Here is a 15,383-nt window from a genome sequence, read left to right on the forward strand (position 1 = left end):
TCAATGCATTCAACTCATGCAGTTTCCTTCTGTTCTACTAGCACTACGTAAAGAACAATTAATCAAAACCTTTTGATCTATTTCGAATCTCAAATTGCATGATGCGGCATCATTTAGCCACCTTTCAGTGTTCCAAAGGTCCTTATTTAACTTATATCTAAGAGAGGGGTATTTTGTCTGTATAACTGCAACTTCTATCAAGCAACTACATCTTGCATGCAAACTTGGAGCACTTCCACAAAGGATTGATAGCGAAGACCTTCAGTTTGTTGTTAATTGTGGATTTTTGAGCTTTTTCCCCTTACATTTCAGAAATTTCAAAACTTTTTTCAGGAGAACTTTAGCTCAGATCTTCCCATCCAACACCAAAATGTACAGGTCAAACCTTTGTAACTGCAGATCAGCCCATGGCAATGTTATTACAAAAGCAAGCTGTTCATATAAAAAATTGCCTCAACTTTTGACCTCCGTTGGCATGGCCGAATGATGCTGTTTGGCTACCAGAGATCTTCAACAGCTGCTGAGAAGAGTCTTCTTTACTACCTAAGAGATACATCCTTTTGCCTAAACAAATATCCAAACAAACAAAAAGATAATTGTGAAGAAAACTAGACAGAAGAAATTAACATAGGTACAGTTAAAACACTGTGCAGCTGACAGAGGAAACCCTAATCCAGGAAACACACAAAAAGGGCCTTCAAAAAAAGAAAAATAAAGAAAAAGGAAATGAGGCAGCTGCAAAAAAAAAAAAAAGCTCACCTATAAATCAATATCTGTGCTTAAATATCTTGCAAATCTTGAGTAAGAAGTGACTGTAAGATAATATAATTTGAAATTCTATTTGCAGCCAAGCCTCTATGGTTTAGCATGGCTTCAGAAAAGCTGAAGAAAACTGAAAAAGAAGCAAATAAATATACACATAGAAGTGGCTATGACGTAAGAAGAGAGATTGAAGGAGCTACATTTATGAGCATAAACATTAGACAGGTTTAATCAAAGAACATACCCACCCATGGTCTCTGTGACACATCTTATCCTTTGACAGAGACTGACACGCTCTAATTTAGAAAATAAAAAACCCTAGAAAACATTACATCTTATGAATACAGGTGATTGTGTAAATAAAGGGAATTATTCAGTGCCTCTGAAGATGGTAGGAATGTTATCAAAGGACTTATAGAAAGCAACATTAATGCAATTCATAGGCAAAATGCTATTATTCATTAGTAAAAGTTCTGTAATATTAGGAAGATACTACAAATGAAAATATTCAACAACAACTTAAATAGCACATTAGTGGCCAAGATGAAGGGGATTAGTCTTGCGGTAATGCACGGGCCAAGGATATTACAGGTTCCTTTTCTTGTCTTCTATTTTTTGTAATTGTCTCGGTAAAAAATACAGACTTAAGCTTCAAAGTTTTAGGGAAAGACATAAGAACAGAGTATTGGAAGAAGGTGTAACAAATGTCAGGTAACTCAAGTCTAAGTGGAACAGTATATAAATGGGTAACAATTTCCACAAATGAATCACACCTCAACTACTCTTCCATCTTACTTTGCTTTTCCACTGCCATTCATTCCTTTGTTTCTTTGCCAAAATCAACATGTATGTGCTAGGATCATCAGTTTTAGAGCTCTTAATTTTCTCAGTATTCAGAAGTAAACAGCAACGATTCTCTCCCTGCTATCTTCAACAACGGGCAAGAGTTCCTCCTGAAAATTACAGTTTTACTGACACAATCACGAAATTCAGCTAACGGCTGAAAAAAACATTAGCATACACAAACATGTAAGTATAACCTTATCTTAAATACCACATGCATAAGCACTATAATTGAATTTCTTGGATTTAAAACTGCAGTTTTCAAGTGACATATTATCACCCGCTCTTGTACATTGTGCTAGTATATAGGACACATATGTAAATGTTAATTTCTTTTGAAACAACTATTAAAGCAGTGAATTGTCTGTATTGGTTGGCTGTGGTTCATATGACTCTTTTACAACACAAAATTCGAAGAAGTTGCATTTGTCACAGTAAGTTCAGTAATTTTTAATAAAATCTAAGAATTCACTTCAACTTTGTCTTTGGACACCACAGTCTGTATCGTATAGTCTGTTGCCTGCCTGAATAATATTATCCTGTTAAAAGCACACATTAGTGTCAGAAACAGTGTGAGTCACAGGAAATGCACACTTTTAAAATAAAACAGTCTCCTATGACACGTACTCTTATTTTTAATTTCAAAGTGAGTTTCTTTTCTTGAATTAGATGTGTTACGTGTTAAGAAAAAGGCTCTCAGTGGCAAGTTTTGTGGACTGAACGTACAGGAAATGCCAAGTTTCAGGAACTCACAGAAGGTTTACAGCCATTGCAGAGGGGACAACATGAACCAAGCTCTGAAGGTCTGCCAAAGCCAGTTCCCGTCCTTTTTCAGTAGTGAACACCAAGCCAGCAAACTCTCATGAACCAGTTCTTAGCTGTAGGAATTTGCTTCTGTGAAAGCTAAAATTAATTTAAGAAATGAAGAGTTTTCATACTTAAAAAGAAACTTTTTTGCATCACCATATAATCAGTAGATCTCATCCTGAAAGATTCTAGTGTTTAAGTGTGGCTTCACATATATTTGTTAAACAGCATACTGGATTCAACAGCAAGGACACCCCAGAAGCTTTGTGACTTGGAAGTTGAGGTTAAAGAAACATGTCACTTTTATTCTGGTACTTGCCTACGAAGCCCAATTGAATTTGTTTTCAAGACAAGGGGACCTTGAAGTATCAGTCAGAATCATTAGCTACATATTTCTGCCTGTGTGTCAAACAACGACTGTTCTCATGTTGTACACCCAAAAAGGAACAACATTGCAATCGCCTATTTCTAAATCTTCCCTGCAAATCCCAGAAAGGCTGATTAAAAGTGTTTTATGGAGTTGTGCCAAATAGGGAGGAAACAAAGCTGGAATGAATACTCCAAATGAAGTGGGGATGGCTTAAAACCTGAATACAAATTGTAGCTGCTGTACCTGCCCCTCCCACCATCACTAGCCTGCGCAGCCTCTGGCCTCAAATATTGTAGAATTTGAGAGAATTTTACCAGAATCCTAATCAGGATCCCAATTTCAGAGTAGCAATATTCACAATCTGCTGAACTGAAAGCCTGGCTTTTAAGAACACAGAATTAGTATTTTTAGAGGATTATTTCTTTAGTTATAAATTTTCTTAGTTATAACTGAATGCTGATACAGACAATTTATTTTATGACAAAACTGTGGCCTGTAAAGAAATAAGGTGGAGCAACAGAACAGCAAGAAATCCAGGAGAAAAAACAAAAACAACCCCAAAAACTTTCACTAAGGAAACAGCAGCTTAATCCTGTTTTGAAGTGGGTGTAATTAATTCAGGGATTAATAAAAAGACTCCATAACAAAGATCTCAAATGCTACCAAAACCAGCTTGTTTCCATTCTGAATCTCTCTTTTTATTTGTAAAGACTGGCATTACAATTGAAAAGGACTCAAAATGGAGTGATGTACACATCATTGGTGTTTCATGATGCAACTGATGGAGTCCCTGAATGGATATTGCTTCAGCTTTGCTTTTAAAAAATAATTTAACAAGAAAATCTTCAACTCCACTATCGATCACAGGTGGCAGAAATGAAAGAAAGGAAAAGAAAAGAAACCAAAACTACTGTTAAATTCATAACATATACATTGTTGGCCGATGACACTTGTTCCAGATGTACAATAAAGCCCACAACACTTTATTACTATGGATATAATTATTGTGAATGTTTTTTCATGTTGATCAACTTGCTTCTGAAGGTTGTTTTTTTGATTGTTTTAAACTTGCATAATAAACATGCAATGAAACATTTCTTGTTAAAGTGTTTTTTTGCAGTCGTCTTGTTTTCATACAAAGATTTCATAAAGTTGCAGTGTTGTATCAGAGCATTACCAAAATAAGAGCAAAAGCTAAAGAGGAAGGTAAATGTGAAATGAACTTGATGAAAACAACCTAATCTTGTCCTGAGACACTCCAGTCTTATTAAAAAGATGTGCACAATCAAATTCCTTCCTCCCAAACCCACCAAAACCACAAAATAAATATTAACTTGGAAGAAAGGGAAGACAAAGAAAAAAAAAAAGATGTCATCATGCACTCGTCTTCTGCATAGCTCAACCCACATATAGTAAGGCACTATTTCCCCACAACTTAGTGTCCACAACAATCTTTTACAGTGCTCTGCGAACTATATATAGTTCCTTCCAGGATGATGAAATAAACAGATTGAATGAGTGTTGCTACCATGTCACCCCATGTGTGATCTTATAGACAAGGGCATCATCTGGCAGTTTCAGAAATAAGCTGTCTCAAGTCTCTTCTTATGTGTGCATGTTATGTATAGGGGTATCTTTTGTGTGTGTGCAAGTGGTTGGTTTGTTTTCCGGAGTTGCTGTTATTTTTCATTGTTCTTTACTCCAGTGTTCTCAAAGCAAATACACAAGAAAATAAAAGCGCAGTTGGGTCATTAAAAACAGAGCTTTGGTGCTCCAAAAAGCACACAGCTTTGGGGATTTAAGAAATCTGTTGGATATTCCCAAAAGACTTGGGAAATACATGGACATATTTTTGTCTGGAAATCCTCATCTCTGCTTAGTTGAGCTGGTCTTCATACTGTTTTCGGAAGCAATCACCAGCAGGGAAAAACTCCCAGCACCGTTCTTGATACATTTTCCATACATAGGATTCCTGAAAGAAACACAGTTTAAATAATTTAACTTGATTCAATGAGAAAGCATCAACCATTTTTTTTTTCCTCTTTTATTTATATACTGCTTCACTTTTTTGATTCTGTCATGTCAGGTTGTTTTATATCAATCTACAAAATCACTTTAATGATTTTATCAGTTTAGAGTAGCTTTTAGACTTTTGTCACCTAGTCAAAAAGCACTAGAGAAACACATAGAAGAGGACCAGGTAGTTAAGTTATTATTGCATATCCAGTGGCACTGTAAAGCTCAATTAAAGCTGTCGTGAGACAAATACCAGGGTAAGCAGAATATTTTCTGTCATAGAAATTTGACTGAATTTCTGCATCTGTCATTTAAAAACATGCCTACACAAAATACATAAAACATAAAATACATTAAAGGTATTTCTTAGAAAAGCAGTATTTTCTGAAAAAGTGGTCTTTTTTTTTTTTTCTTTCTGATTATTTGTTCAGGTAAAGCTCTGTTTCTAGACAGTCTGGAGAATAGTAAAGGATTTGTCAGTTTATTTCCATTTTAATCACACCACTTAAATGTGCTTTTTATTATACAAATTCCATGGTAGAAAGGACATGGGTTACACAAGTTAGAGAATCATTTAGGTTGGAAAAGACCTTTAAGATCATCGAGTCCAACCGTAAACGTAACACTGCCAAGTCCACCACTAAACCATGTCCCTAGAAGTTATGTAGTATGAAGTACTCTCAATTTTCAAATTATCAGCTAACAGTATCAAAACTGAATAGTTAGTAGAAATCTGGCTTCAGTGAATATAGTAGGACACACTGTATGCCAAGAAAAAAATGAAAAAGCAAATAGAAAAGACTTTTTAAAAGATCTCATTTAACAAGAAATACTCAAATGACAAATGGATGCTCAAAAATATCAAAGCAAATACATAAAATCTGATACTGGACAAGGCTGGGATTTATGCAAAAAAGATTATTATAATTGCCCAGTACATCCATCAGAGTTCAGAAAGAGTAAGCTACATAGATTTATAGCAAATCATCCCTCTAACCCAAATCTGTAGGGCTACGTATATGATGCTCTTCAGGTTTTTGTTTTCTGATCTGTAACACAGGAACATTTGCTTAGTCAGCTGCAAGACTATCACTAGAAAAAAAAAAGTAGTCTGTAAATTTGATACATTTTTTTGCTGACTTTAAGTATACTTAAAGGAAGTTGAAGGAAGCACCAGAAGTTTGAAAGAACAGCAGCAAAGAAGAAACCTCCAGGGAAACTTCTCTCACAGGTTTCATTTTAAACATATGCACAAGCTCTTTCATATGGATTTATCCAGGAATGTAGTCAAAGAAGATTATATATAGATAATAATAAAGGACAAGGACTATTAAAAAAGAATCAACAGGGAGAAATGAAGAGTGCTGCTTTCACAGGATGCTTAACTGTTCTGTTTCTCTTTTTTTTTGTTTATAGTCTGTATTTATATTTTGTGGAAGTAACAATTTAAGAATAACAGGTCAGATAACAAAATAGAAATAGAAAGTACCACAGAATTGATGCTCAATTTAACATTAAGCAACCAAAGTCCTAAGAATTGTTTAGAAGAATGAGAATTAAATTACATACCATATAGGGAGCTATTCATTAGAATACTCTTAGTTTTGCCAAGCCTGAATGAATTTTATTTTAGAATCAGTCTTATTTACTAACTGTTGACATTCGTAGAGTTGTTTAACCCACCTGTCCTGTATGCTCTGTTTCATCTTTGTTAATAAGATACATCAGAAAAAACCTACAAGCAAAGAAACGGCTATTATGAATACAGTATTTGGAAACATGAGGCAACCCACAGAGGGATGGATATTTTTCAGTATGTAGTGGTAATGCTGTTCATGGACTTAGAAATTCCAGAGTTCTATTTATGATAATACTCCAGACACTTTAAATATACTTTCCTGACACTGCTGACATTCACTCTTTGTTCAATGAATAGTTTGCTAAAATGCAAGAGATTCAGTTTGATTCACAGTAAATAGCAACTCCGTATAAATGAAGATTTTTCTAAGCTTTCTGGTCTGAAAATTATAACAGACATTTTCTTGTCCATGAACACCAACTTGGAAACAGACAGAGGACAGTTGTTGGAACTTTTTTTCCCTCTCCCCACAATGAATAAGAAATGCTGAAGAAATTAAGAGATTTCTCTTATTGAAATTATAGGTTGGGGATATTTTACCAGTGTATGTAACTCAAGATCAACATGAGCAGAAAAGAACTTGTCATTTTAAAAATACATTAGTCTAGGGGTTTTGAGATATCTGACAGACGCTAGGTGATGATTTCAAAATTTCACTCATAATAAACATTCTCTCCAAACATATGCAAAAATATAAAACATGATCATGCACAAAAAAATTCAAAAAACATTTCCTTAGGATGATGGACTTTAAGTATGCTATCATGTGTTATTTGTGTAGTACTTTGTAAGCAGGAACAAAATCCCACATGATGGTGCTTTTAATGTATTTTGTTTGCACAACCTATTTTTCAGGTGGAATTTCTTTATAGGGATGTTTGACTTTACAGTCTCATTATTTTGTGCACATACAGTGCTAGTTTATAGACACAAAGGCACAATCCACCCATCGCTTCATGCTGACAGCACTAGCATAAAATACACTTTGGCACTGGATTTTCATAGTTATTTGACAGGAGAGGAACAATATGATACAGTGATTGTAGACCTGATAAATGGTTTTATTTCCAGATTTAAAAAGACTGAGTTTAGTGGCCACTGTTGCTCTGCTTGGATTTTCCAAAGGTGGACCTGATGCCCTTGGTGTGATCCCTCCCCTCCCTAGCTTCTTGCTCCAGTTCCCCTACCACCCTTTGTCCCAGGTTCTCTTGGTCAGCCTCAGCACTCCACTCAAAATATTTTGCCCAATTGTAAGTTTTCCCTCTCTTGCCTTACTCCTTTGCTTGTGCACTCTCTCCATCAGTCTCCAGGCCAGGTCATACCGTTCCTCTGTACCTTACACAACACATTCAGTTTTACAACGCCTCCACAGCCACATACTAAGTTCCCAGTTTCCATCTCCTAGCTCACACAAGCTTGGTGTGTCACAATCAAGTTGGGAACAAGATAATGCAGTTTGTTCATTCCTTGCTCCCATCGTCACAGAATTATATATTCAGACAGTGCACATCAAAGCCAAACAGTACTGACTCTTACTTATGCAAGAGAGCTATCAGGTACTTGCAAAGGGTGCATGGGTCATGAGTTAGTGAGAAGCTAATTTTTACTGTACTCACAAATAATTGGCCAAGTTGTGCTCCTGTAGTGTGTGTGTTTCAAAGCCATGGGGCACTGTATCAAAGTAGTCATTTCCTATTCCACAGATAAAGCACTTTGTCTAAAAGAAAGAATACAGAGCACTTCAACACTATATATAACCCTGCCCCCCTTTGAGAAAAGGGCAATAAAAATGTAACAATTTTCTTGAAAATGGCAATGCATCATGTGTAATATGTGCTGAACAAAAAGGTTTTTCTTTTAATGATTGGGACTGGATACCTCAGTCAAAACACCTGAATAGAAGTTTAACTGCCATGAGAGTAGCTTCTTACTGTTTAAACAAAACAAAACAAAACAAAAAAATCTTTGCCAGCTGTAAGTGAACAGGTGTCAGGAGAGAGAATGGCATACAGTGGTCAAAGCTGACTTTTTTTTTTTTTTTTCTCTCCCTTTAACACTGTAGGTAGCACTCACTGTAACATATGGCAACATGTACCTCAATGCCTGCTGTGCTTGTCCAGCTGAAACTGAATATGCTCAAAGTTTAGATTACAAAACACAGTAGGTTTGCAACACTTTTCTGAGTTCTTATAGTCATACTTAAATGACAGAATAGAAAACCACCAAGTACAGGATACTTTCACACATAGATTAACGAAAGAAGATTACATCTGAGATGAACTGTAACATGACAGCGTTAACACCCTGTGTTAGAAACCTCTAGTCTGAAGATCCAAAAGACTTAAATAGCCATAGATATGTAATTCATTATACTATACAGCAATGTAAAAAGATTTTTCTTGTTTACAGAAAAGAAGATACAGGGATTGGTCTAAACTTTAAAAAGTCATGAGAAAATAAGCTGTTAGGCTTTTTATCTGAATTTTTGTTAACTTATCACTGACAGCAAAAAACTGGCCACACTTGATCTGGAGGTATTAAAAAAATCCATACTAGGAATTAGCAAACAAATCCAAAATATGCTTAGAGTATCAGTTTAGACAACCTGGGTTTGTGTCCCACGCAAAGACTTATGCAACATAGCAGCTAGCACCTGTCAAAGCATAGCATACCTCTTTCACAGGAGGCAGCGAAGAGTGGTAAATGCTATTCAGAACCTGGATGCTAGCAGAGTTTTCTCTTCATAAAATTGTCTAAAAAGAATTTTATTGGGTACTAACAGAACTACTTAAGTTCATATATTTTAATAGATACAAAGGAGTCAATTAAAAAAAAAAGTCGGTTGTTATTTCCATCTAATGGACTGAGATGTGAGAGTAGAATCTCATCCAGGACGTTGTATGATATTGGACCGTGTACAGAACTGTATTTTCCTCTTAGTTTAAGAAACTATCCACTAGGTAGATCACATTTGGATTGAAAAGAGATATTCATGAAACCTGAAAATAGGGTATGGTTCACCAACTGGATGTTCTTACCTCCATGTCTTCCTTAACTTGCTCTTGCTGATCTCTTAACTCACCAAAAGCATCAATAATTAAACCTAGGGTTTAAGTTAAAATGACAGTTAATGTTCAAGAACAGAACTGTGACAAAGAATATTTGGAAATCCAGGGATAACTGACAAAGAATATTAAATGAGAATCTTGTGGAGAAATAATAGAAGCCAATATACATTCCAAAGACCACAAAAACAACTCAATACACGAAGAAAAATGAGCAAGTCAAAGAAAATGGCTACCAGTAACATGGTTGGCAGTACCATTTGGAATTATAAAATGGGACAAGCAGACTTCTGTTTTATTGACAGTGCTCTAATCTTGACTCAGTACCTAAAGATGTACATGGGTTTTACAGTGATGGAGCTTTACTATAGAAAGACTACTACTATACTTTTAACAGAGTTCAGGGATTTATTACATGGCAGATGCAGAGAGGCTCAGAGCTCTGTGCATCCTCTCTCATTATAGTTGTCACGTAGTATGAGGTTCCACTGTCAGAGCTCTACAGAAGTAAGGGGTCATTTCAGGGAGATACAGAAAGAAGAAGAAAAACCTCCGCAGGCTCTATGGCTCAGATTATAAATTCTTTATGATTCTCCCTTCACTTACATCAATACAAATAAGGACTAACCACAATCATTGCTGACACTACTGTGCTGTAAAACTGATGAATACCAGATGAGAATTATACTCAAAGCTTGACAGCTAAGGCCTCTACTCTTCAGCCACTCACAAAATGAAGAACCAAACAGTAAGAGATATGTCACTTCAGGCTATAAAAAATTCTGCACCCTCCCCAAGCCCTTTAAAAATCTTGCTGCTTGAGTAGGAGTTATAAACAATTTACCACAAGCTCAGAGTCGCCTTCTAAACTTCTTTGCAGGAAGTGAGAAAGCATCCTTACTGCTTTCAAAATCATCGTAAGTTAGCTAACTGTTAGCTGACAAAAAGCAGTAAGGTATTACCATTTATAACAACAACTGGACCTAACAAAAATCATTACATGTTTTTCCAACATCAAGAATATACTTCTGTTAATTTGTGCAAACTTTAATAAAAGATGATCTTCTGGGCATTCTTGACAATCTTTTGAAGGTTTAATATGTAAACAGATGGGGCTTTTAAGTACTCTGTGTAATAATATTAAACATTGTTAATACACACATAACAGAAAAAAACCCTGACTTCCCAAAATTCAGTATCCACTATCCAGATTACAACAGCAAGCCACACTATCAGTTAAATAATTTCACTCAAATTCAGAAGCTAACCTAATGGCAGCTGACTTTCCATTGTCATTAACCAGGATATACTAAATCTGTTTCATATCAAGCACCTTTCTTTACTCTTTGACATTGTTCAAGTGAGCAGGCATCACACCAAACAGAGGGTTTTATGTAAGAAAAGATTAAACCTCTTAAAGCTATGTTCCAATTTTCACACCACTACCACCAATCTGAAAATTTGCCAGACAGTCAAGAACATTAGATGCTGGCAGGGGGAATACTGACAGCACCCACTACTGATTTTGTCCACATAAGTTCACAAAGGGCAGGTTATGCTGAAAGACAATTTTAAGGTATGCCACAAGATTTCTGATCACTTTCTAATCACTTCTCTTGCTGATCATTTACAGGAGGCTTTTAGAAAGGGCAACGAGAAGATAGAAACTGTAGTGATACCAGTATTCTCATAGCAGAGATTTTTGTTTTCACCGATCCAGTTAGAGCCCGTTGATTTTACAGAGACTAGGAAGAACAGCATACAGATAAAAGCCAGCTGGATGTGATATACGATACAAATCTGTGCTTCGTGGTCTGCCCTGGTGCCCTGGTTGAATCTTCAGTGTGCGATTACTGTAGCACTAAGATCTTTGTACTGCTACATAACGCTTTCAGTTTCACCATGGGTTACAAACATATACCTTGAATAATTGCAAGCAGGATGACAATCACAAAGAAGAAGAAAGTGATGTCAAAGATAATCCGATAGATTTCATATTCATCTCCTGCTGGATCCTCGATCTCATCACCAATGCCTCCACCTGCACGTACTCCAACGTACATGTGAAACATGTAGCACTAGAAAACACAAAACAAAGGGATACAAAGTTTGTCTGCAGCTAAAGTAAAAACACCCATTGTTGTAAAATTCAGTAATTGGCAGAACTGGTCTATGTTCTAGCAACTATACTATGTCAAGTCATCTTCTCCCCTTTGAAGTTAGGTACATTTCTGAGGGAGGTGAAATACTGCTGTGCAGCTGAAGCTGCAGTATTTCATGTTCTGTCATTATGTAGCAGTTCAAAAAGATCAAAGGTTCAACTATGTTAAGCCCAGCAGCACATCATGATTCACGTAGGATCATTTCAGTAATGTGCAAATAGGAAATACCATTACCACCACAGCCATCTCCTTTTCCATTTTCCTAGCTCAAAAGTGAATGACTTTCCCTATTTTTGGTGTTTCAAACAAAAATTAAAAAAAACAAAACAAAACAAAACAAGACAAACAAAAAACCTTTGAGAATGTTTATGCATAGGACAGGCTAATGATGGAAGAAGTCTGAGACCAATACTGTGAAACTGTGATCTGAAAAGTGGTATAATAGGTCTCTTGTTATAGTTACGTGAGATGCTGACAATGCAAAATTCCTAGTTTAGCATGCTATAATTTAATAGAAAATTATGATATCACTCTCAGAGGTCTGGAGCAGGGGATTGGGTCTTTTTTGTTAAGTAGCTTTGCAAACTACAGGTCCAGGGTTCTCACTCTCTATCAAAAAGTAGTGATGACAATAACAATAACTAACTCCTAAAACCTAACCATAGAAAAAAAAATCCATTCTTTTATTTCTATGCCACACTTACCCCCAAAATCCCTTATGTAAGAAATCGATATAGTAACATACAATGCTTAGTAAGCAATGGCTGAAAAATTTTTAGAAACAGTTTTTATTTTACCATTGAAAGTCAATCATTACCTTAATGAGTGAATGTGGTGTTAGTTATTTTAAAAGTTTTAAGTTATTTTTCTCTTTCTAAAAATAAAAATATATTCTCTGTACTTTTTCTTTTTTTAACATCACATTGCAAGTCTTACTGCTTTTACAAAAGACAACCCTGATTTTATAGCACGTTATTCTAACTCATTCCTGTACAATATTATAGCCTTTTTGTAAGTGTATTTTCAGAGAATTACTGAGCAGGTCAGGTCAGAAGGGACTTTGGGAGGTCTCTGGTCCAAATCCTGCTCCAAGCAGGGTCCGCTATAAGGCCAGACAAGGTTGCTCTGGGTTTATCCAGTCAGGTCGTTACAACCTCCTAAGGATGGAGACTGCACAACCTCTCTGAGCAACCTGATCCACTGCTCGGCTCTCCTCAGTCAGAACACCTTTTTCCACTTTATGTCCATGGTCTCCTGCCAGGCACTGCTGTAAAGAGCCTTGATTTGTCTTCCCAATAACCTGGGAGGCACTGGGGAGCTGCTTTTACACTCCCAAGCTTTCTCTTCTCCAGGCCAAACAAGCCCAATTCCCTCAGCCTCTCCACCCAGGGCAAGTACTCCAGCACCTGACAATTTAGCGGCCCTCCACTGGTTTATGCTCCAGTTATCTGTGTCTTGTACTGAACATCCCAAACTGGACAAAAGTATAGACATATTAGTCTGCTTCCACAGTTTATCTAATTATTGGGCTTTTAAATGGTGTCAATTCCATGGAAGTGATTCATATTGCATAACATACTGAAATATATTCAACTTTGTTTTACATGACTGCTTTTAAAAGGATATTAACAGCAACGTATCTTAAGAAATTCTTTGTGATCTAAGCTCTACCTACTATCCACAACTGCAAAGCCTGGCACTGTCTCAGTAAGTACAAAATAATTTTCAGTGGTTCTGAGCACAGGAAATTTCAGTAATAGAATTGCCAATTGAAGATAATCATGGCAATTCATGGTAAGAGAAACTGATGGATTTCCAAGTTTGAAGAAGCATTTCAGTACCTAAATTACTTATGAAAGTCCTTGCCTATAACTGACCCTCCTCCTGTGTGGACACATATTTAGCTAACGGTTGCCAAGAGCATTCCAGACACCTTTAGAAGGCCTTGAACAGAATAAACAAGAAGACAAAAAAAGAAAGATACCAATTAGAAGAACACAGGTGCGCATTCCACGATAAAGGGAACTTGGCACAGAGAACCTCAATTCGGCAGTTTAGTATAACCAATTATGTTTTATGTTTATGCATGTGTACAGTGTTGATATAACCAATCGTTAAATGTAACTAGGCGCGTGGACAGCGCGTGAATAATGTGTGTAACCAATAGTAAAATAGCTAAACGCATGTATGGATGTAAGCAATGTATAAAATGATGTCTGATGCTCTAGTAAAGGGTCTTCAACTATGATCATATTGATCTGTCGTTGAGTCCATGATTATGCTCCTGCACTCCTGAATGGCCTGTAGAACCTCAGGATTCAGAAGTACTGCCCTTTAACTGACTTGGCTCAGCTTCACAGCTTGTAGTTGTTCTTCATTTTTTGAGAAACTATAGCAAAGAATACCATCACATTTCTTCTATTCGTTTATAGGTGTATTTGTTTAACATACACAGGGTATATCTAGTTATTAGGGGTGTTCATTATATTTGTTCCTTTGCCTTCAGTTATAGTCTTTCCTGTTGCTGGCTAACAATATGACTGTATGAATAGGAATTACAAGAAGGTCAGGACAAAAACATAACAGTTTAAGAAAAAAATCCAGAAAGCAAAATAAGACTTACTGTTAGCATATCATCACATTTCATGTCTGGCATATCACCATCTTCACTCTTGTTGTAGAACTTGCGGAAAAAATTGAATGCCACTACTGTATACAAGTATACTACTACTGCCAGTAATCCCACTGTTAGGACAAGCTGGAAGACAAAATTATGAAGTGGATATAACAGCAACATGAAATTATGCTATACAACTTTCTTTGCAAAAAGAGAAGGAAAGTAACAACAACCTATAGGTACTAGCAGAAGGAAAACCATCTTTACTTTTTCTCTGTCTCTTTGCATATCTTTGTAATATTTGGTAATATATCTGCATATTTTCATGCAAAGATTGTGCATTTTACCTGTTTTATTTTGAATATGCTTCAGAAACACAATGACACAGACAAATGTTGCAAAATCTAGTGGATACATACACAATCAAACAATCCATTAGAATCATATAAAACCCACACAATCAGACAAAAATATCTGAAAGTTTACTACTTCATAGCAATAGTACTACTATTTAATATCACCCATTATATAATTGCAATATAGTATTTCTACTAATTTAATACCGAAACAATTTTGTTTACATCTCTAAAATCACATATAAAACAAACTGTTCCTAATGTTTTAACATCTACCTCAGAGAAGCAGCAACAAACACCCACTGCTCAACTGCAGCACTACTAAAATTTTGCCTTGAGCTTTATGGAAAGCAGCTGGAAGTGAACTGCAATATCCTGCAAACTGATATTTCACTTAGCTGCCAGACCTAAAAAGTTCCTTATCATAAATTATGCCCCCTTACTTCATAGATAATTTGCTAAAACTTCAGGACTATTTTTAAAAGGTAGAATACTTCACTTTTTTTCACGTGCAGACTGATTTTTTTGCTTTTTTGTTCCTTTAAGAAACCAGAATTAAGAATGTAAGAAATTCTGTTCTTTAAAGGGGAAAGAATGCAGTACATTGATTTCTGTAACTTTTCAAGACACATTTTTTGTTCCACAAATGAAACTTAAGTTTTCCACAAATTAAAACAAATAACAGTTTGTCAAGGTGAGTTCATATGTAAGAGTCTTTTATGTGTCATGTGCTTCACTAGCCATTT

The 15,383-nt window shown here is 35.9% G+C and overlaps 1 protein-coding gene across 9 annotated transcripts in view; it reads right to left on the reverse strand.

The window, feature by feature from the left end:
* Positions 1-3,455: 3,455 nt before the first annotated feature.
* The window catches only part of RYR2 (ryanodine receptor 2), a 456,533-nt gene continuing 444,605 nt past the window's right edge, over positions 3,456-15,383 (reverse strand). For all 9 annotated transcript variants that reach the window (XM_030034940.1, XM_041128385.1, XM_041128384.1 and 6 more), the window contains 6 exons: positions 14,288-14,422; positions 11,424-11,580; positions 9,476-9,540; positions 8,054-8,154; positions 6,482-6,533; positions 3,456-4,754 (listed from right to left, as the gene is read on the reverse strand). In XM_030034940.1, the coding sequence (XP_029890800.1) occupies positions 4,659-4,754; positions 6,482-6,533; positions 8,054-8,154; positions 9,476-9,540; positions 11,424-11,580; positions 14,288-14,422 (606 nt within the window). In that variant the 3' untranslated portion in view covers positions 3,456-4,658. The remainder of the gene's footprint in view (positions 4,755-6,481; positions 6,534-8,053; positions 8,155-9,475; positions 9,541-11,423; positions 11,581-14,287; positions 14,423-15,383) is intronic.

The sequence above is a fragment of the Aquila chrysaetos genome, chromosome 13, assembly GCF_900496995.4.
Source record: "Aquila chrysaetos chrysaetos chromosome 13, bAquChr1.4, whole genome shotgun sequence".
In the NCBI taxonomy this organism is placed as follows: domain Eukaryota; kingdom Metazoa; phylum Chordata; class Aves; order Accipitriformes; family Accipitridae; genus Aquila; species Aquila chrysaetos.